Raw genomic sequence first — 23481 nt, 5'->3', positions numbered from 1 at the left:
GCTAGGCAACAGGGGTGACGTGACTTGCCCAAGGTCACACAGTTGGGAAGTGTCTGAGGTCAGATTTGAACCCAGGACCTCCTGTCTCTGGACCTGGCTCTCAAACCACTGAGCCACCCAGCTGCCCCCTTTAATTTAGTCTTGAGAGCTGCCCAGGGTCAAACAGGGAGGATGTGTCAGCAAAAGAACTTTGACCGAAGGGTTTCTGACTCAGGCTGCCTCTCCAGGTCTTCCCTTTTCCAAGTCAAACATCCCCAGGTCCTGAAACTCTTCCTCAAATGAAGTGGTTTCCCGAGGACCCCCTCCCCCAAATCTGCTGCCTTTCTGTGGCCAATCCACGCGGATTTATTGAATGCCTCCTCTGTGGCGGGCACTCGTGCTAGGCACTGAGATCCCCAAACAAACCCTCCCTTCAAGTAGCTAATCAGGGGAAAGAGCAGATACACCTATCTGTAAATATTGGGTGAAGAACGGCTTCTTGTAGGAGGTGGCCCTTAGGCTTGGCTTTGACGGGAGATTCTACAAAGCCAGGAAGTGAGGAAGGAGTGTCTCCCAGCCCAAAGGGGACGGCCTCTACCTGTGTGAAGGCACTGATGGAGATGGGGTACCAAATATTGTGGCTAAGGCCAGGGTGGCTGGACCTTAGAATGCTGGGAAGGGGGATGGCATCTCGGAAGGAACCAGCCAGGAGAGGCAGGCTGCTCTCATAGCCTGGGCTTAACTGTCCGACAAAGGAGTTTTGTCTTTTGTCCTAGGGGCAATAGGGAGTCAGCCTCTAGTTCAGTTATGACGCTGCAGCTCTGGCCAGTGGTCCAGAACCCTGTTTTTTCAGGTGCCCTAGGGTGTGGGATAATAGCCCCAGCCCTTACTCCCCACCCAACAAAGTCCAAATGTCTCCTTATGATTTTCTCTCCTTGCGCTATCTCTCTCTGTCTCTGTCTCCTCTCCTCTTCCTTCCCTCTCTCTCCTCCTTCCGCTTTCTCTCTCCCTTTCCTTCTTCATCTCTCTATCTCCCTTTCCTTCTCTTTTCCCCTTTCTCTTTCTCCCTTTTTCATTTTCTTTCTGTCTTTCCCCCTCTCTCTCTTTTTCCTCTCTCTCTCTTTCTCTCCCGCTCTTTCTTCTGTCTCTCTCCACCACCCTTTCCCCCCCTCTTTCTTCTCCCCTCTCTCTTTCTTCCTTCCTTTAAAAAAAAAAAACAACCCTTACCTTCCGCCTTAGAATCACTACCAAGTATTTATTCCAAGGCAGAAGAGCGGGAAGGGCTAGGCACTGGGGGTTAAGGGACTTGCCCAGGGTCACGCTGCTCTCGCGTTGCTCTTTCTTAACTCCTGGAAGGAGGCTGAGGGGCTGAAGTTCGTGGAGCAAGAGGACAGGTCGATTCGGGGCTCCCCGCCAACCTCAGGGGACTTTCGATTTCACTTTGGTCTCCCTGCGTTGCTTCGTCGCCTCTGCCTACAGCGGTCCAGGGGCTGCCCGGAGTCACACTTTCCTCAGCCCTGCCACCCGCCCAGGAGGTGCCCCCCTTTCTGAGGCCGGCTCCGCCTCTTCCCTCCTTCCTCCTAGTGTGTCTCTGTACCCCCAGCCCGCACTGTCCCAGACCAGGGAACTGACGAGAGGATACAAGAGGGACTGCGAGCGCCAGCATGGTGAGAGGGGCTGGGGGGCGGGGGGCTCCGGGAGAAGATGGGGAAGGGGAGGGCCCAGAGGGAGGGGGCCAGCCTGAGCTCCTGTCCCAGTTCCTGATGGACTGGCGCAGGTGAGAGCCTGCCAGGAAGGAGCACAGTGCAGGGGGGGGCCTGGAGACTTTACCAGAACCACCCAGAGCAAAATGGGACTCGGGCTTCCCGTGCAGAAATTGTTCCCTCCGCCCCAGCAGCCCCCCTTCCGATCCCCAGGAATCTGTAGGTCGGCAGGGTCGGCTGAAGGGCACGAAGGGGAGGAGACCCCTCTGAGAGCAACCGCGGCGGGGGCGCGGGAAAGTTACCAGGAAAGCCCCGGAGATAGCCCCGAGGATCACTGATAACAGCTATCCACAGGTAGCTGCGAGTCTAGGCGAAGCCCCAAGCATTTATCGAGCACCTATGATGTATGCGGCAGGCTATAAAGATGAGAGCCCTGGGCTTCCAGCCAGGAAGATCTGGGTTCAGATTCTAGCCTCCGACTTTCACCAGCTGGTTGACAAAGGACAAAGCAGGGCATCAGACAATTCTCTGAGACTAAGTTAGAGCCGCTTGCTATCTGCCTAGATGGAGAGAATCTGTGGGATCATAGGACCCAGCCAGACCGAGAGGCATCGTATTTAAAGTAGGCACCCAAGGCCAAGTGAGGGGTGGGCTTTTCCTTTTTTTTAAACTCTTACCTATTCAGTCTTAAAATCAATACTGTGATTTGGTTCCAAAGCAAAGAGCAGCAGTAAGGGCTAGGCAATGGGGGTTAAGTGACTTGCCCAGGATCACACAGCTGGGACGTGTTTGAGACTAGATTAGAACCCAGCACCTCCTGTCTCTAGGAACCACCTAGCTGTCCCCAAAGTGAGGTTCTAAGTGACTTGTCCAGTTACACAGCTAGTAGCTGGCAGAACTTGGATCCTCTGACATCAGATCCACTGGAGTACATTCACTTCCTCACCAAAGCAATCCCAGCTCCTTGATATAACAATAACTTATATTTATACAGCACTTTCCCTACTTAATTCCATTTAAATCACTTAACCTCTGTCTGCCCCAGTTTCCTTTAGCTGCATAATGGGGACAACAGCAGCTCCCACTGTTGTGAGCAGCAAATGAGGTGGTATTTGCAAATCACCGAGCACAGGGTGCCCGGCACATAGTAGGTGCTTACTCTCTCCTCATTTCCTTCCTTACATTTGGTCCGCACCATGATTCTATGGGGCTGGGAGATGGGTGGAGGTGAGTGATTTTATTATACTCATTTGAACTAATGAGGAAACCAGGGCTCAGAGAGGCCAAGTAGTCTACTTCTTCAGGGTCACACGTGCACTGAGGTGCCGTGCTGGACTGGAAGGATGGAGCTGCCTCTTAGTAAGAGGTTTGCTCAGTTGAAGCCAGAAAAAGAGATCCCACTGAGTTTGCTGAGATACTACAAACATTTCCAGCTTGAAAACCCTTTGTAGAACTGCCCCTCAGCTCTGACCCCAGATTCCCCAGGCCACCCTGTTACTGGGACGCTGTCCATTCTTCCCAGCATCCCCCGTTCCCTCCCCACAGAGGGTGCTCCATGGAGAGCTTTGTGGCTGCCAGGAAATCATCTGGGGTTTTAAGACTGCGGTGGAGGACAGAATGGGCAGAGATATGGATGTGGTGTTGGCCCCGAGGTTCAGAGGGCTTGGATGACTCCATCTCCAGGGACCCAGAGGCAGGAAGAGGAAAGAGAGCAGGAAGAAGATAGTGGAGGAGATGGGGGGCTGGGGCAGGAAATGAGGGATTCGGAGGAGACAGAGGTCAGGACCCCTGAGCAGCGATGGGGTAAAGGAAGGGGACCTGGGAGGAGGAGGAGGAGGAATATTTGATACTCAAGGAGCTGGAGGAAGAATCCACTATCTCAGCCCTTAGAATCCCACAGCCTGGGTTATTTCCTTTGCTTTTAGTCTAGTGGAATAGTCGTTGAATCAGTCAGCAAACATTTACTAAGGGCTTTCTATGTGCCTGACACTGTGCTAAGTCCCAGGTACACAGAGAAAGAAAAAAATAGTTCTTGCCCTCAAGGAACTTACATTCTTTTTAAAAATTATTTTAATAACACATTTCCACATAATTTTTCCAAAGTCACATGATCCAAATTGTCTCCCTCCCCCCATCGGAAGCTGGCAAGCAATTCAGACTGGGTTATATATGTATGATCACGCAAAACATATTGCATTCTAATGGGAAAGTCAACCGTGAAAATAACCAGGGATATACGAGATACAGGCAAGGTAATGGAGGATAATCTTAGTCACTAAGAATTTTTTTGTCTTTTTTTTTAAATCCTCACCTTCTGTCTTAGAATCAATGCTGTGTATTGGCTCCAAGGCAGAAGAGCAGGAAGGGCTAGGCAATGGGGGTTAGGTGACTTGCCCAGGGTCACACAGCTGAGAAGTGTCTGAGGCCAGATTTGAACCCAGGACCTCCAGTCTGTAGGCCTGATTCTCAATCCACTGAGCTACCCAGCTGCCCCCTCTTGCTTTAATTTTTAACACCTGTAGTAACTTTATATTGACTCTCTCTCAGGCTCCTCTATTTCTCTCCTCTACCCCTCACACAACAACAACAAAACCCTAAAAGAAAAAGAACACTAGATTTGTACCCAGGACTTCTCATCTCTACATTTGTCCCTCTGTCCACTGTGCTACTTAGCTTCTCCTTTTAAGCCGTGACAATGACTTCTTTATGAAAGTGTGCTAAGGGCTGGGGATTCAAAGAAAGGTCAAAGCCTGGTCCCTGCCTCCAGGGAGCTTACAATCTAATGGCAAGGATAGGAGAGTGAATATGGGAATAACTATTTACCAACGAGACGTATAAAGGATAAACTGGAAAAATCTCAGAGGCAAAGGACTTGTTTTTAACGCCTTGTCTTCTGTCTTAGGATCAGTTCTAAGGCAGAAGAGTGACAAGGGCCAGGCAGTCAGGGTTAAGTGACTTGCCCAGGGTCACACAGTTAGGAAGTGGAAAGAACTCATAGGAAAGACTTCTTGCAGGCGGTGAGGTTTTAGGTGAGACCTGAAGGAAGCCAGGCAGGCCAGGAGGCAGAGGTGGAAGGGAGAGATTTCCAGGCATGGGGAACTGCAGAGGAAACAGGGGGCTCTTTTGACTGAGGAACAGCAAGGAGGCAGCATTACTTAGCTCATGAATTCTGTGGCAGGGATTAGATTAAAAGGGACTAGAAAGGGAAGAAACTCTGAAGGGCTTTGAAAGCGAGGCAGAGTCTTCTGTGTGATCCCACAGGCAGTGAGGAGTGACTGGGAAGCACTGTAGGAGGATCACTTTGGGCAGCTGAGTGTGGATGGAGTGAAGGGAGATCAGCCGGAAAGCACGAAGTGATTCAGGCTTGAGAGGAGAGATGCTGGGCAGGTAGAATGGACAGGAGCAGTGACAGGCAGCCCATCCATCTCCCAGGGGAAGGGGCTGCTCCTGCTTACAAGTGGGTCCCAGTCAGCCTCCTCCCCCCTCTGGAAGGCTCAAATGGGGGTGATGAGTGTAAGATGAAGGGCTGCGGAGTAATGGCAAGAGGACGGGGTGAATATCCCACCTCTGACCCTTCTTAGTGGTGCAAAATGTTTAACCTCTTAGAGTCTCCGTCCTCACCTGTAAAATAACTGGTGTATCTACCTTCTGGGCTTGAAGAGAGTGTGGGGTGGCTGGGCCAGGAAGGGCTCTTGGACCCTCCAGTGACATGATGACAATATAGAAGGTGCTTTTTCTTTTCTTTTTAAACCCTTACCTTCTGTCTTGGAGTCAATACTGGGTATTGGTTCCAAGGCAGAAGAGTGGGAAGGGCTAGGCAATGGGGGTCAAGTGACTTGCCCAGGGTCACACAGCTGGGAAGTGTCTGAGGCCAGGTTTGAACCCAGGACCTCCTGACTCTCCATCCACTGAGCCACCCAGCTGCCCCCTAGAAAGCGCTTTTTAAATTTTGAAGAACTCTGTAAATGCCAGCTGGTGTTATTCTTCATACATTGTTTTCCTCATGATATTCCTCCCTTGAGAAACTTTCAAAGTCTCCCATTTCCTCCCACTTTAAGCCTACATTCCTCTTTCTGAATACCTCAAAATTGGTCCTCCTCTCCCTTTCCAACTCCCATTCCTGGACAGCTCCTCCCCTTTAGGGCTACTCCTCAGAGGTGACAGCTTTGTTGACACTAACCACTGGACCTTCCTGCATATGGGTGGCCTGGCTGGAATGTCCTTCCTCCCCCTGCCTGCCCATCCACCCCTCAAGACTTAGATCAAGTCTCATCCAGCTGCCAACCTCAGTTCTCATTCATCTTGAAACTCCCCTGCATTCTCCTGCTCATCATAGCACACAATTTAGCAAATAATTCATTTCCTGCGGCTTTGCCTTCAGATGATCTGTGTCCTGGGTGTTTGCCTTACTTTGCAGGCTTAATTATGCCTCGGGAAGGCAGGGTCTTCTACTGGCCAGCACAGCGAAGAGAGGAAATCAATCCAGTAAACAGTCCAAGGCTCCATTCCTGCCTGCAGGTGCCTGGACCAGGCAGTGGACAAAAACTGGAGAGAGACCCTGCCTTCCTTCTGGGAGATTCCCTTCTCCTGGGACCTGGGCGCTATTCCCAGAGCCGGTTCTTTTTTTAGACCACTCATTTCAAATGGTTAAGAATGTAATTAAGATGGAGTTTTGACAGCTATAACTGGAAAACACATTGCAAATATGCATGCATATATGGAGTCTATCTTCTGTCTTTATCCATTTCTACACAAACAATTAACACTTCTAAATTGGTTTTTTAATTAAAAAAAAATATTGGTCCAGATTGCATGGAAGGCAGGAATGTTTAAAGCCTTGTTATATTCGAGCCAAGTCATTTCTTTCTTTCTTTCTTTTTTAATCCTTACCTTCCATCTTGGAATCAATCCAGAAGAGTGGTCAGGGCTAGGCAATGGGGGTTAGGTGACTTGCCCAGGGTCACACAGCTGGGAAGTGTCTGAGGCCATATTTGAACCCAGGACCTCCTGTCTCTGGCTCTCAATTCACTGAGCTGCCCAGCTGCCCTCTTCATTTCTTTTTCTCTTTTTTTAAACCCTTACCTTCTGTCTTGGAGTCAATACTGTGTATTGGCTCCAAGGCAGAAGAGTGGTAAGGGCTAGGCAATGGAGGTCAAGTGACTTGCCCAGGATCACACAGCTGGGAAGTGTCTGAAGCTAGATTTGAACCCAGGATCTCCGGTCTCCAGGCCTGGCTCTCAATCCACTGAGCTACCCATCTGCCCCCTCTTCATTTCTTTTTAAAAAGGATTTATTACTATCTTTTGTTTTTATATCATGCCCCTACTCTGTTTCAAAATATAGCCTTCCCTCCTCCATTCCCCCTCCCCAGAGAGCTCGAGTCTTCTTACCCTTTTAAGAACAAACCCTTACCTTCAGTATTAGTATTGATCAGAAGGCTATTTATTACAAGGATAGCTAGGTGGTATACTAGATATAATGCCAGGCCTGGAGTCTGGATATCCTGGGTCCAAATTTGGCCTCTGATACTTCCTAACTGGGTGACCCTGAATGAGTCACTTCACCCTAAATGTCTAGCCTTTGCTGCTCTTCTGCCTTAGAATTGATCTAATTCTCAAGTTAAGGATTTGAACCCGGGTCCTCCTGACTCCAAGCCTGGCTGCTCTTTTTCTTCTCCTTTTAATTAAAAAGCATGATTGAATGGAAGCTGAGGCACAGAGCCCAGAAAAGTATCAGTAAAGTGGGGGTAGAGTGCTCTCTCGCTCTCTCTCTCTCTCTCTTTCTCTTTCTCTCTCTTTGTCTCTGTCTCTCTCTCTCTCTGTCTCTGTCTCTGTCTCTCTCTCTCTCACTCTGTCTCTCTGTCTCTCTCTCTGTCTCTGTCTCTCTCTGTCTCTCTGTCTCTGTCTCTCTCTGTCTCTCTGTCTCTCTGTCTCTCTCTGTCTCTCTGTCTCTCTCTCTGTCTCTGTCTCTCTCTCTGTCTCTGTCTCTCTCTCTCTGTCTCTCTCTCTCTGTCTCTCTCTCTCCCTCCCTCTCTCTCTCCTCTCTCTCTCTTCTCTCTCTCTCTCTCGCTTCTCTCTCTCTCTCCCTCTCTCTCTCTCTCTCTCTCTCTCTCTCTCTCTCTCTCTCTCTCTCTCTCTCTCTTTCTCTCTTTCTCTCCCCCTCTCCCTTTCCTCCCCCCCCCCCATATACCCTGCTCTGGGTGACCCATTCAAATTCTGTCATTATCCAAGTTATCCTCACTTCCTAGATAATCCCTACATAGAATCTGGTCCTTAAAATTGGGCACACATTTGACCCCAGAAGCTAGTAGAGAGCAGAAGAGAAAGCAGCCTGTAAAGGAATGAGTATCGGGGCAGCGAAAAGGCTCAGGAGATTGAGAATCAGGACCAGAGACAGAAGGTCCTGGGTTCAAATGTGGCCTCGGACACTTCCTAGCCATGTGACCCTGGGCAAGTCACTTGACCCCCATTGCCTAGCCCTTGGTATTGATTCTAAGATGGAAGGTAAGGATTAAAAAAAAAAAAAGGAATGAGTTTGGAGTTTTTGCCACGTTGTTAAATTTATGACACCTTTAAGCAAGCCCCTTCCCCTCTCTGGGATTCTGACGTGATCCCCAGGGTCTTTTCCTGCTCCAACGGTACGAGCCTGGCAAGGGGGTAGAGGAGGGAAAGTGAGCTGGGAGCACAGCTGTGGGGCCCAAAAATAGCCCCTCCGAAGCGATAGGCAGTCGCAGGGGCAGCTCACCCAATTTAGGAAAGACACTGACAAGCTGGAGAGGGTCCAGAGGAGGGCAGCCAGGAAGGGAAAGGGCTTGAGATCATGCCACAGAAGGCGCATTTGAAGGAAATGACTCTGTTTTGAGCCAGAGAAGAGAAGAAGCCTTTGGGGGGAACAGGATAGCTGACCACTATTTAAAGGATTTTTAAGTGGCAGACAGAAGAGCCTTGTTCCTTCTCACCCCAGAGAACAGGCCCAGGAACAATGGGGGGAAGTGGGAGAGAGGCAGAGTTGGTCTTGCTGTAAGGAGAGACTTCCTAACAAAGAGAGCTGTCCAAAAATGGAATTGGCTGCTTGCAGAGGCAGGGGTCCCGCTTTACCGGCGTCTTAAAGCAAAAGCTGCCTGGCCAGTTGTTGGAGGTTCTCTCCGAGGGGATGCTTGGTCAGTTACAGATTCCACCAGAGGGCTTGGAATGGCTTTCCAGCTCGGGGATTCTGGGATTTGTGCTGGCCTTGATTTCCCCCTCGGAAAATGAGGTCCCATCGAAGGCTCTCCGAAATGCCTTCCAGCTCCACATAGGATAAGCCTTAAGTCACAAGATCACAGATTTCAAACTGGAAGGGACTTCAGGGGCCATCTGGTCCTACCCTCCCATTTTATAGATGAGGAAACCGAGGCCCAGACTGTTAAGCAACTTACTGTGTAAGTCACTCAGGTTGGAGAATATTCCCGTGGAGATTGGAACCCAGGTCTTTTGATTTATCCTTAAATTTCATTCAGATGGGAGCAGTTAGGTGGCTCAGTAAATTGAGAGCCAGACTTGGCTATGGAAGGTCCTGGTTTCAAATCTGGCCTCAGACACTTCCTAGCTGTGGGACCCTGGGCAAAACTAAACTATTTCCCCCTAAAAATCACCGAACCCCCATTGTCTAGCCCTTACCACCCTTGAGCCTCAGTGTTGATTCTGAGAGAGAAGGTGAGAACTTTAAAGAAATTGATACAAATAGTTACAAAGAGTAGATTCCCAAAATGAGTAATGAAATGACAGCAATGCCTTTTCTCAGGAGAAAGCAGAAAATAGTCTCACTTCCCCATTCTGGCCTCTGATGCTCAGCCAAACCTGCCCTGAGGATGCCTCCATTCTCCAGTTCTAAAGCCCTGAAAAAGATACACGAATGAAGCAATAGAGATTTGGTATCATTATTACATATGGGATAATATAGAAATATATATAAATAAACAACATATTTATTACATATTATCATAACACAAAATGATGTACATAAAATATAGATAAATGATAGAATATATTCATTATTATATTTTATTATAACAAAGTGACATATTAAATATAGGTAAATGCTATATATTTATCATATATTTCTATAACATAAGATATATATTATATAATTTACCTATACTTAATATGTATTATATTATTATACTATAACATGTTATAGTATAATAATTTGATATATTAATATAACATAAAATGATATATATAAAATTTAGATAAATAACATATATTATTATAACATAAAATGATGTGTATAAATATAGATAAATGATAGAATATATTCATTATTATAACAAAGTGACATATTAAATATAGGTAAATGCTATATATTTATCATATATTTCTATAACATAAAATATATATTATATAATTTACCTTTACTTAATATGTGTTATATTATAATATACATGTTATATTATAATAACTTGATATATTAATATAACATAAAATGATGTATATAAAATTTAGATAAATAACATATATCATTATGCCATAAAATGATATGTGTAAATATAGATAAATGATAGAATATATGCATTATTATAATTTATTATAAGTGACATATTAAATATAGGTAAATGCTATATATTTATCATATATTTCTATAACATAAGATATATATTATATAATTTACCTATACTTAATATGTGTTATATTATTATAATATAACATGTTATAATAATTCAATATATTAATATAACAGAAAATGATGTATATAAAATTTAGATAAGTAATATATATTATAACATAAAATGATGTGTATAAATATAGATAAATGATAGAATATATGCATTATTATAATTTATTATAAGTGACATATTAAATATAGGTAAATGCTATATATTTATCATATATTTCTATAACATAAGATATATATTATATAATTTACCTATACTTAATATGTGTTATATTATTATAATATAACATGTTATATTATAATAATTCAATATATTAATATAACAGAAAATGATGCATATAAAATTTAGATAAGTAATATATATTATAACATAAAATGATGTATATAAATATAGATAAATGATAGAATATATGCATTATTATAATTTATTATAAGTGACATATTAAATATAGGTAAATGCTATATATTTATCATATTTCTATAACATAAGATATATATTATATGATTTACCTATACTTAATATGTGTTATATTATAATATACATGTTATATTATAATAATTTGATATATTAATATAACAAAATGATGTATATAAAATTTAGATAAATAACATATATCATTATAACATAAAATGATGTGTGTAAATATAGATAAATGATAGAATATATGCATTATTATATTTTATTATAACAAAGTGATATATATTAAATATAAGTAAATGCTATATATTTATTATATATTACTATAACATAAAATAGATATTATATAATTTACTTATGCTTAATATATTATATTATTATAATATGCGAATATATTTTATATAGTAAAACAATTATATAAATTTTAGATAAATAATATATTTGTTATAATAATAAAATATAAATATAAATGAGATATCTTTATTATATATTATAACCTATAAAATAGTGTATATACAATACATAAATGATAGATAAATGAATACCCCAGGAAAACTGGACCAACTTTTAAAAATAGCTTATACTTTAGTATTAAAGTATTGTTAGTATTTATTATTTACTGTTACTCCATGGCCTTCCCATATAGACGTCTTCATGGACTAGAGAAACAGAGACAGTAACAAAGTATCTAAAATGGTTTCTTGGATTTAAAAAACTGGTTCTGTGAAGAATTGATGGTTATAGAGGACTTCTGGAATGGGAATTCCTTCCTTGGATGCAGCCCGGCAGTTTGTCTCTCACTCAGAGCCTTCGTTGCTCTGGGTGGTTGTGGTTTGGGACTGTCTGACTCTCTGTTGCCCCGCACACCATACTGTCCATCCATGGGGTTTTCTTTTTTCTTTTTAAACCTTTACCTTCCACCTGAGAATCAATGGCCCTCTCAGAGTTAACCCTGTCTTCTCCAGCAGTGGAATAATGTCTCTACTGCCCACTTCCCAGAGGAGCAAATGAGTCACTAGGGGTAATGACTTCAGAATCTTAAACATATTCTGGAATATTCGCAATCAGTCACAGTTCTTCTTTTTCTTTTCTACCTTCACCTTCCATCTTAGAATCAGTACTATGTATTGGTTCCAAGGCAGAAGAGCAGTAAAGCCTAGGCTATAGGGGTTAGTTGACTTGCTCAGGGTCATTCAGCTAGGCAGTGTCTGAGACCAGATTTGAACCCAGGACCTAGCTGCCATCTTTCTACTTTTTTCTACAACCCCATGCTGGACTTCCCATCCAGGAAACCATGAGAATAGAAGTATGACATGGAAGAAAGAGAAATAGACTGGTAGTTAAATGACCTGGGTTCAAATCTTACATCTTCCACTTATATCTGCCACATTGAGGTAGCACAATGCTAGGATGCCACACGTGGAGTCAGGAAGCCCTGACATCAACTCCAATCACAAACACTAGGGGACAGGTAACCTGCCTCAGTTTCCTCATCTGTAAAATGGAGATGATAAAAATTTTGGTTACTTCCCATTGTTGTGAGGATCAAATGAGACATTTTCTACAGTGCTTTACAACCCTTAAAATGCTACATAAATGCCAGTTATTGGTATTATCCTCCTTGTGTGATCTTGGACAAATCAATTTCCTTCTCTTGGTGAAGATGAAATTTCTCATCTGTGAAAATGAGGGCTAGCACTAGAGCCAGACCTCTCTGGCTTGAAACCTATAAGAGTGTGTTGCCCTCTTGAATTGAATTGAAAATAAATTAAAAGGGACAGTTAGGCAGCACTGTGGATAGAGAACTAAGCCTGGAATCAAGGGGTCTTGGGTTCAAATCTGGCCTCAAACACCTCCTAGCTGGGTGACCCTGAGCAGATCATTTAATCCCCATTGCCTAGCCCTTACTACTCTTCTGTCTTGGAACTAATATGTAGTATTGATTCTAAGATAGAAGATAAAGTTTAAAAAGGAAGAAGAAGAAATCTACAGGGGCAGCTAAGTAACCCAGTGGATAGAGGGACAAACCTAGAGGTGAGAAGTCCTGGATTCAACTCTAGCCTCAGATATGTCCTAGTTGTGTTACCCTGGACAAGTCACTTAACCCTGATTGTCTAGCCCTTACTGCTTTTCTGCCTTGGAATCAATAGACAGTGTTGGTTCTAAGACAGAGGGTAAGGGTTTTAAAAAAAAAGAAAGAAAAAGAGAAGGCATTCAACAAGGGCAGCTAAGTAACACAGTGGGTAGAGGAACAGACCTGGAGATGGGAAATCCTGGGTTCAAATCTTGGCCTCAGACACTTTCTAGCCATGTGACCCTGAACAAGTCACTTAACCCTGATTGTCTAGCCCTTGCTTCGCTTTCCAGCAGCATATACGCTTAACTACTGTATTTAGATCTAATCAATGGTTCATTATAGTATTTATATTTTTTAAGTCCTTAATGAATTAAAAAAAGATCCTGGGGGCAGTGGGCAGCTGGGTGGCTCAGTGGATGGAGAGTCAACTCTAGAGATGAGAGGTCCTGGGTTCAAATTTGGCATTAGATACTTCCTAGCTGTGTGACCCTGGGCAAGTCACTTGACCCCCATTGCCCAGCCCTTACCATTCTTCTGTCTTGGAACTAATATGTACTATTGATTCTAAGATGGAAGGTGAAGGTTTAAAAAAAAAAAAGGATCCTGGTCCTAGAACAGCCCTCGCTGTTTCATATAAAGTATATAACTGTACAGGAATATATTAAAGTGTTTTTATGATTTGGAAAAAATGTTAAAAATGTAATTAAAGTGTCCTAACTGCTTTTTAAAAAGGGAGATAAGGGTTATTTTTTAAAGACCAGTCAGTCCACAGTAATATGCATAGCCCAGACAAGAGGTGGTCAGCCAGGAAGGGAAAGGGTCAGTGGTGTGGTTGGGAAGGCTTGAGGAACGTCATGATGGGGCTGAGAGTGGCTAGAGATGGTGTTCTGCTCATCTGCTCAGTGCTGGCTGCAACTGATCTGATTTGGATGTTAAAGTTCCCAGACCCTGATCTTTGCTTTGGAGCTCTCCCCATCCCTCCTTTTCCTCTAATGGTTCCTATTTCACAATCCCTCTAGAGCTGGGGGTTTTCCTCCCCTTCCCAGAAACCATCTCTCTTCTTTTTAAGGCTAACAAAGTACTTTTCTACCCACAACCCAGGGAGGGAGGGATGAAGGGAGGGAAAGTATTTTAATGCTGATTTCACTAATGAGTCAACAGTTGATGAAGTGGTTGTTGGTTTCAGTCCTGTCAGACTCTGGGTTTCCATTTGGGATTTTCTTGGTAAAGATCCTGGAGAGGGTAGCTAGATGATTCAAGGCAGAGAAAGTCAGGCCTGGAGATGGGGAGTTCTGGGTTCAAATATGACCTAGCTGGGTGACCCTGGGCAAGTCTCTTAACCCCACTTGCCTCCTTCATACCATTCTTCTGCCTTGTAACTGATGGCTTCTAAAGCAGAAAGTAAGGATTTTTTTTAAGATACTATAATGGTTTGCCATTTCCATCTTTAAGTTATTTCTACTTTTTCCTCTTCTTTCTTTTCTTTTCTCTTCTTTAAATCCTTATTCTGTCTTAGTAACAACTCCCAGGCAGAGGGCAAATGCTAGAACATCGGGGTTAAGTGACTTGCTCAAGGTCACACAGCTAGTAAGTGTCTGAGGCTAGATTTGAACTCAGGAAGATGAGTCTTCCTGATTCTAAGCCCAGTGCTCTATCCACTATGCAACCCAGCTGCCCCTGACATTTCTTATGCTCCCACTATGTGCTAAGCTCCAATAAGGAAATATCCAGAGAAGTTCAGCAACGTGCCCAAGCCACACAGCCTTTTAGAGGAAGGTCAGAATCCAAGGCTCTTCCCATCACACCATGCTTGGTCCCTCAGCCTTGGGAGTCTTGGGTCCCTCCTGGCTTCCGTCTCCCAAATCAACAAGCGTCCATGGGTCAGGCTGCCAGCTCAAGCTGAAATGAAATTACTTTGGTCTCAGTGAGCTCCACTTCAAGCAGAACCCTGCCAGGGGAAGCGAAGGCTGTGATTTTCCTGAGAGCAAAGGGAAAACTTTCATCTTCCCTAAGAATGTGGGTGGGTCGGGAGGCAGAACTGGTCTGGCCAGTCTCAGAGCTTGCTTGGAAAGGGGAGCTGGGCTTTCCTTTGTCCTCAGCCTTACACAGCACATCCCTTCGGACCATTCCAGTGGGGGATTCTGGCTTGCCTCATCTTTGCTCCCTGTCATAAAAGCTGAGGGTAGTCCATTGTCCTCCGCAGAAAGTCCCTCCACTTCCCAAAGGAGAGGAAGCCTCCCTAGGTGGGTGGAGGATGCCTAGCCAGGTCCGACTGGGCTGGGAATATGGACACATGTGGTCTAGTCTCTGATCCACTGAGGGGGAAACTCAAAAGCTGTCAACGGATTATCCGGTGGCTCCATCCTGCCACTCCTGAACTCCTGAATATGGGTTGATTTTCCCATTAGAAAGTGAGCTCGTGGGGGCAGTTGGGTAGCTCAGTGGATGGAGAGCCAGGTTGAGATGGGAGGTCCTGGGTTCAAATCTGGACTCAGACACTTCCTAGCTGTGTGACCCTAGGCAAGTCACTACACCTCCATTGCCTAGCTCTTACCACTCTTCTGCCTTGGAACCAATACCCAGTATTGACTCCAAGATGGAAGGTAAGGAAGAAGAAAGAAAGAAAGAAAGAAAGAAAGAAAGAAAGAAAGAAAGAAAGAAAGAAAGAAAGAAAGAAAGAAAGAAAGAAAGAAAGAAAGAAAGAAAGAAAGAAAGAAAGAAAGAAAGAAAGAAAGAAAGAAAGAAAGAAAGAAAGAAAGAAAGAAAGAAAGAAAGAGAGAGAGAGAGAAAGAGAGAGAGAGAGAAAGAGAGAGAGAGAGAGAAAGAAAGAGAGAGAGAGAGAGAAAGAAAGAGAGAGAAAGGAAGGAAGGAAGCTCCTTGAGGGAAGATATTTCCTTTCTTTTCTTGGATTTGTATTCCTGGCAGTTAGGTAGAGAGAGCAGAGCACTGGACTTGGAATCAGGAAGACTCATCTGCTTGAGTTCAAATCTGGTCCCAGACATTTCCTAGTTGTGGGACCGTGAGTAGGTCACTTACCCTGTTCGCCTCAGTTTCCTCATCTGTAAATTGAGCTGGAAAAGGAAATGACAAATCACTCCAGTATCTTTGCCAAGAAATCCCCAAATGGGGTCACAAAAGGTTGGACAAGGCTGAAACATGACTCAGCAAAGATCCCCACAGCTCTTGGCACAATATTTAATTCATGAATATTTCTTTGTTCTTTCCTTCATTTGCTACACACTGGTGGAGGCCCTCATCCCCCCTCACCTAGATTTGGGCAATGGCCTGAGGCTGGTGGGTCTCCCTACTCTGGTCCTAGCTTGGAAGGTTTTTGTTTTTTTTTTAAACCCTTACCTTCCATCTTGGAATCAGTACTGTGTTTTGGTTCCAAGGCAGAAGAGTGGTAAGGGCTAGGCAATGGGAGTCAAGTGACTTGCCCAGGGTCACACAGCTAGGAAGTGACTGAGTCCTTGAACCCAGGACCTCCCATTTCTAAGCCTGGCTCTCAATCCACTGAGCCACCCAGCTGCCCCTCCAGGTCTGACCTTCTGCAGGAGACCTTCCCAACCCACCTATTCTCAATTCCCACTTACAGTTACTTCCCTGTCATTTACACTCTATGTATTTTATATGTGCCTGTCTAGAGGTGTTTTCATATTGTTTTCACTAAAAAGTGAGCTCCCTAAGGGCAGAGACAATTGTGATTCAGTTATTTTTCAATCATGTCTGACTCTTCAAGAGCCCATTCGGGGTAGTTTGCCACTTCCTTCTCTAGCTCAGTTTACAGTCAGGGGCAAACAGGATTAGTTAAGTGACTTGTCTAGGGTCACACAGGTTTTAAGAGTCTGAGACTGGATTTGAACTCATGATGCTGAGTCTTCCTAATTCCAAGCTAAATGCTCTACTATTCCATTTAGCTGCCCAGGGACATTGTGAGTGCCTAATAACTGCTTTTTGCCTAATGGACTGATCTTGGGCAAGTCATTTCCTTTTAGTGCTGCTTAGTATCTCCCATGAAATGATGGAGTTGGATTATAATGACTCATCTTGGTCCCAGAGAACAGATAATAAGCCTCTCCTCCTTCCACTTGGGAGACAGGTGGAGGAAGATGAGTCAGAATAGTAGGTGGTGTTAGTTGTGATCACCAAGTTGGTTGGTTTTGTTTAGCCATTTTTCTTTGTTGCCAAGAAGGATTTGGTGGTGGTGGAGGCGGAGTAACATATTGGAAAGTGACCTCAATGGAAGAACAAAAGGCATTGATAAAATTTTAATAGAAGTGGAAGAGAAAGAAGGAAAGAGAACAGGAGGAAATCAAAGGAGAATATTAGACTCAGCCATCTGGAGGATTTCTTCCAGCTCTCAATGCCATCTTTTTATTAACTCATCTTCCATCTTGGAATCAATACTAAATATTGGTTCCAAGACAGAAGAGTAGTAAGGGCTAGACAATGGGGCCATACTGCTAAGATGTGTCTGAGGCCAGATTTGAACCCAGGACCTCTTATCTCTAGGCTGGCTCTCTATCCACTGAGCCACCTAGCTATACTTCTGTATGATCTTGGGAATATCACTCCCCATTTTGGACCTTTATTCTCTTCATCTCTCCAATAAGGAGTTGAATTAGACAATCTCTAAGTTCCCGTGGACCTCTAAGGAGACGGACTAGAAGAGGAGGAGGTCCAGTGTAGTGCAATAGAGAGTGATGACTTCAGCCAGAGAATATGGGTCTGAATGCTGGTTCCATTCCTTGCGTGTGGCCTTGGACAAGTTGCTTAACCCATCTGGGCCATGGCTTCCTTACTGGAAAGATGGGAAGGGAGGTTCTACCACCCTGTCTTCTATGTCCGCCATAATGGAAGGAGGAGGGGAAGGAGGGCTCTGAGGCTTGGTGGCAAAGGTGAAGTGTGTGTGGGAGAAGGGACGTGCTTTCACTTTGGCCTTGGTACCCAGGCAGGAAAGGACCTGGAGAGATGCCAGCGGCAGGCAGATGAAGTGACCGAAATCATGCTGAACAACTTTGAGCGGGTCCTGGAGCGGGATGGCAAACTAGCCGAACTGGAGCAGAGGTCTGACCAGCTCCTAGATATGGTATGATGAGGAATGGGGGACCAGGGAGAGGAATGGAGCTGAGAGAATGACCCAGGAGCAGGACGGGAACTGAGCGAGGGGCCGGGGGCAGGGCTGGGCTGGGGAGGAAGTCCCTAAGGTGGGAAGATGATGGGAAGGAACCCTGACCAGTGTCTTTTCCAGGCACTTTACTAGTGGTACCTGCAGCCCTCAGCTTTTCCAAAGGCAGAAAAAGGAAGTTGTGGACAAAACATGAAAGGAGATTCTCTGGCTCTTAAGTCCAAGAGGGCTGCAAGAAACGCTGGGCCAGGGCTCAATGTGCAATAATGTTATTGTTGTGGAGAAAGTACTGGGCTCCCAGTCAGGAAGACCCGGTTCAAATCTCACTTTAGACACCTTAGTATCTAAAGTGACTTGCTTTAGTCACTGAGGTGAGTGAATCTGGGCAAGGCACTGAACTGCGTGTCTGCCTCAGTTTCCTTACCTGAAAAATGAGGGGCTTGGATGGTATAACTTTTGAGGTACCTCTTAGATTTAGATTCTCTCTGAGGGTGGAATTCAGGAGTTAAGTAAGAGCCAATATATTAATATAACCTGTAATAGACTATTTACCACCTTGGGGAAGGGAGAAGGGTAGGGAGAGAATCTGAATTGCAAAATGTCAGAAAATAATTACAAAAAATTATTGAGAGAGAGAGAGAAACAGACAGAGACTGAGAGAGAGAAGGAGAGAGAGACAGAGACAGAGAGACAGAAAGAGACAGAGAGAGAGAGAAGGAGAGAGAGAGATAGTGACAGAGAGACAGAGACAGAGGGAGGGAGAGAGAGAGACAGAGAGAGAGAGGGAGAGAGAGAGGGAGAGAGAGAGGGAGGGGGGGAGAGAGAGACAGAGAGAGAGAGAAACAGACAGAGACTGAGAGAGAGAAGGAGAGAGAGACAGAGACAGAAAGAGACAGAGAGAGAGAGAAGGAGAGAGAGATAGTGACAGAGAGACAGAGACAGAGGGAGGGAGAGAGAGAGACACACAGAGAGAGAAACAGACAGAGACTGAGAGAGAGAGGAGAGAGAGATAGTGACAGAGAGACAGAGAGAGGGAGGAAGGAGGAGAGAGAGTCAGGGAGAGAGAGAGACAGAGAGAGAGAGAAGGAGAGAGAGATAGTGACAGAGAGAGGGAGGAAGGAAGAGAGAGAGTCAGGGAGAGAGAGAGACAGAGAGAGAGAGGGAGAGAGAGGGAGGGGGAGAGAGAGAGACAGAGAGAGAAGGAGAGAGAGACAGAGAGACAGAGAGAGACAGAGAGAGAGAGAAGGAGAGAGAGATAGTGACAGAGAGACAGAGACAGAGGGAGGGGGAGAGAGAGTCAGGGAGAGAGAGAGGGAGAGAGAGACAGAGACAGAGGGACAGAGACAGACAGAGAGACACACAGAGACAGAGGGAGAGAGAAAGAGAGAGGGGGAGAGGGGGGAGGGAGAGAGAAACAGAGAGAGAGGGAGAGAGAGAGACAGACAGAGAGAGAGACAGAGACAGAGAGAGAAAGTTTTGAAAAAAGGGCTACCTGGGAATAACAGTGGTCTAGGAAGCTGCAAAGAGAAACGTGAGGGCGTTGGCCAAGATAACCTCACAGGCCTCCTTCCAGCCCCAAATCTCCCATGCTGGGACCCTCCATTAAGCTTCTTCCTCTACTTGTCATTCCAGAGCTCTGCCTTCAGCAAGACCACCAAGACCCTGGCCCAGAAGAAGCGTTGGGAGAACATCCAGTGGCGAGTGATACTGGGCGTGGTCATCGGTAGCATATTGGTAGTCATTCTCATCACGCTGCTGGTCATCTATGTCGTCTAGACGTGAGCCTCGGCATCCAAGGCCAGAACTCGGGGGAAGAGAGGCCAATCCCAGCCTGACCGCCAAGCCTCATGTGCCGGGAGGGCCCTGAGAACCATGGATGGCGATGGAGTTGGAAAAACTTTGGGAACTTTTCGTTGGTGAACTTGGTTTCACCGCTTTGCACGGTTACTAGACATTGATGCTTTGAGCCTTGATGACCCTGAGCCCTACAGGGTCCAAGCTATATTGCTCCCTTGCTAGCCGTACAGAGTTTAGTAAATACCACTGTTGGGTAAAAAGTCTGGTTTCTGTATGAAAGGGTCAGAGCAGGTTCCCTCCTTGTTCTCTCCCCAGGGTGGGCCACCCTCTGCTTAGGAAGTCCACTGCCTCCAAGCCCACATCCTCAAGGGACATAGTGTCTCTCCAACTTAGATGGCCTTTTCCTAGAGCATACCCTGGCAGATAAGGTACTGGACTTGGAGACAGGACAAGTGGAGGTTCAAATCTTTTCTCACACACTTTCTTCCTGGTTTGGGTGAGATGCTTAATGCCTTAATATGCCTCATTTTCCTCATTTGTGAGAACAAGTCTCTAGCGTGTCTTCCAGCTCTAGATTTATGAACGTATGGTCCACCTCAGGTTATTGATCTCTCGTCTCCAGAGCTTTCCTCTTTGTGCTTCAGAGGCAGTCCTGCCTCGATGGTACTTGGAGGGTGTCCTCTGGCCTGATATACAGAATCAAGAGAGAGTTCTCTCTGGCACCATAACAGGCTACGTTCCAGGATCTCAAGACATGACTCTTCCCCACTCCCAAGATTCAATAACTGTGCGTAAGTTCCTACTGAGAACCCAAGGACAATGGCAGCCACTTCCTTCCTCCTTTTTTCCATAGGGAAGTGCTAGACCTCAGGTCTAGAAAGGACCTCAGAAGCCATCTAGTCCAGCTGTTAAATGGCCCACTGTCTGTCCAGCCCAGCTAAGACAGGAGACCCAGCTCAAAAAACCAACAAAACAAATATAGAAAGTTATCTTCATTGGCATCCTTATTATCAAGCAAATCCTATCCCCCCTCCTTAAAAATAAAACCCTTAGCTTCTGTTTTAGAATCAATACCGTGTGTATTGGTGCTAAGGCAGAAGAGTGGAAAGGGCTAGGCAATGAGGGTCAAGTGACTTGCCCAGGGTCACACAGCCAGGAAGTATCTGAAGTAAAATTTGAACCCATGACATTCCATCTCTGGGACTGGCTCTCAATCCACTGAGCCCCCTAGGTGCCCTTTTTCCCCTTTCTAATTCTTCAGAAAAGGCATTATTTCCTGAGTGGCCTGGAGTAAAGGCATCCTACTTTCTCAGTGTCTGGGAGGAGCTGAATGCCCAGTTTAAGGGGATTGTGCCCTTACAGCTTCTGGGTAATGAGCTGGGGTTGGGTGGGAGGGGGAGTGGAAGGCCAGAATGACCCAGGATTAGCTCCTAGATCCAATATCGGTTGCTGGGAGACTGAGCTTGCAGCCAGGTGGTATGGGAAGCTTGACCTTTCCTCTGATTTAGCTGATGGGACCAGAATTCAAGGTGTCAAGTGGCCTTTCGGGGCGACTTGAATTCCCACCAAAATCTGTGAGTCATCCATGAGCCAGGGCAAGCCAGAAGCAGAGGGCAGAGAAAAATGGAAAAACCAGGAGAGAGGTGCTTAGTAAGCCCATCCCCAGCCCTGGAGCCTTTGCTTGGGCCTCCTTAGCAACCATTCAAGCAAATTTTGGAGGTGGATGTCTAGTGAGCATTAGGAGAAGACCAGCATTGATTGTGGACTTAGACAAGCTCTCTGGTACTGAACGTGCTGGTGACACCAAAGGACCTCCAGCCCAGACTTCAAGGAACTGAGTCTAGTACACTGGAAGCATCACAGGGTTTGGAGTCCAAGGCTCTGGATCTAAAGCCCAACTCATCTCCTTGTTACCAGGATGACCGTGGCCAAGTGAAAAACTATTCCACAAAAATTCCCCAATACTCCAGTAGATCTGAGCTCTCTTAAGGGTTTGTCCCCAACAGGGTAGCCTGCAACACATCCCTACCTACTCATCCTGTGTTTCTCTTGTCTGGGTCTTCCTGCGGGTCTGACACAGAGTTTATCCAATAAATTGGGGTAGGGGGAGAAAGGGCACAGTCCTTGCTTCCTCTTAAAATTTTAGGGATATCAGTGGAGCACTAGGACTGTCTATGAGCCCTCACCATATTATGACCAGCTCATCTTTTTATATAAAATTTTTCTTAATATATTTAATGTTCATATCACTTTAGATTCTCAACATATTCCCCCCAATCCCTTTCCAGAAAGCCAACCCTTATAGCAAAGAATAAAAAAATGCAGGGGCAGGGGAAAAGTTCAGCAAAATAACTGACAAACTAAGCACAACTGAAATAATTTGCAGTATTCCCCATCAAGTGTCCACCTCCTCTGCAAAAAGGGGAGGAGGTCAATTCTAAAAGCTATTGTTCGAACCCAAGCTTTGTCGTTACAACTCCACAGAATTCACTCTGGAATGTTTTTTGGTTGTTCTTTCCATTTCCACTGTCATCCTTGGTGTGTATATTATTGTCTTCCTAGTTTACTAATGTCTATTATTTTCCTAGTTCTGCTTATTTCAATCTGCATCGGTTCATAAAAGTTTTCCTATACTTCTCTGAATTCTCCACGCTCATAATTCCTTGTAGTACGGTAGTATAGTGGTAGTCTCTCGTTAACCGAGGATGACGATTGTCTTTGTGCGTTTTCATCTATGGTGTATAGATGAGTGTGCACAAAGACACTTGTGCATGAAGATTTAAGTGGAAAAGTCGATGCACAGAGACAGTCCCACTCTCTCGGCGTTGGAAGCCTGGATCCAGTGGCACAAAGAATCGTTACACCTGGAGACTTCCTCAGCGGCATTGGATGGCTGTGTTGTCTTTTGTGCTCCAACACGCCCTAAGCACTTCACAGTGCTTTGCTGCGTCGCCCTCTCAGCCGTTGAACCTTCTTGTTGGTTTCTTCCGTCTGTTCAGCCGAAGCAGTCTTCACATGCTGGGTGAGCAAAGCCCTGGTTCACCAGGGGTCCACGTCGACCCAATGGCTACCCTCACAAGGTTTAGCCGACCTGTCAAAGCCATTGCCCGGGGTGTGGCCACTGCCGCATGCTAGCAGCTACTGGGAGCCACACGTGAGAGCTGGGTGTCAGGTGAGGGTCAGAGGCTGGAAAGCTGCCCTAAGAGGGCACGACAAGCCCTCCATACCAGAGATGCTACCCCTCCCTGAGCACCCCATACACCCCAATGTGGCACAGTAATATTGTTACATTCACATTCTCTCATTTATTGACCTGTTTCTCAGGCTTCGTAGGTTGACTTTGCTTTCTGTTCTTAATCTCAGAAAGCGTGTTGCAATGGATATTCTTTCTGTCTTGGTGTTCTTTGGTGGTGGAATCTCTGGGGCATTTGAGGTACTTTTTAAGCATAATTCCAAATTGTTTTCCAGAATGGTCAGACCAATTGGTGGCTCCATCAGCAGCCTATTAGTGTTCCACCTTCAGCATCCCCTAGTCCCAGCTTTTGTTGTCTTTGTCATCATCACACCATCTGAGTGTGAGGGGAAACCTCAGAGTTGTTTGGATTGGCGATCATTTTATGCCTAATGATTTGGGGCTCTCTTTCACATAGTTCACAGTTCTTTGGAAAAACTCTCTCTTCTTGTCTTACCACTGGAATTTGATGACTGGAAGAGGGAGTGAGGCTGA

The 23481-nt window shown here is 45.2% G+C and overlaps 1 protein-coding gene across 1 annotated transcript; it reads left to right on the top strand.

The window, feature by feature from the left end:
• Nucleotides 1–696: 696 nt before the first annotated feature.
• On the top strand, nt 697–22391 carry VAMP5 (vesicle associated membrane protein 5). The gene is made up of 3 exons (XM_007507830.3): nt 697–1646; nt 17781–17918; nt 19590–22391. Exons 1-3 carry the CDS (start codon nt 1644–1646, stop codon nt 19731–19733), a joined length of 285 nt encoding a protein of 94 aa, XP_007507892.2. The 5' UTR covers nt 697–1643; the 3' UTR covers nt 19734–22391.
• The last annotated feature ends 1090 nt before the right edge of the window (nt 22392–23481 follow it).

The sequence above is a fragment of the Monodelphis domestica genome, chromosome 1 (assembly GCF_027887165.1).
Source record: "Monodelphis domestica isolate mMonDom1 chromosome 1, mMonDom1.pri, whole genome shotgun sequence".
In the NCBI taxonomy this organism is placed as follows: Eukaryota; Metazoa; Chordata; class Mammalia; order Didelphimorphia; family Didelphidae; genus Monodelphis; species Monodelphis domestica.
The sequence above is the reverse complement of the archived record's forward strand: the minus strand, read 5'-3'. Positions and strand labels throughout refer to the sequence as shown.

Bases quoted from the DNA above. Each gene is read 5' to 3' on its own strand.
- VAMP5 (XM_007507830.3), top strand. The intron at 17,919-19,589 runs GTATGATGAGGA...TTGTCATTCCAG, and splicing joins CTGACCAGCTCCTAGATATG to AGCTCTGCCTTCAGCAAGAC.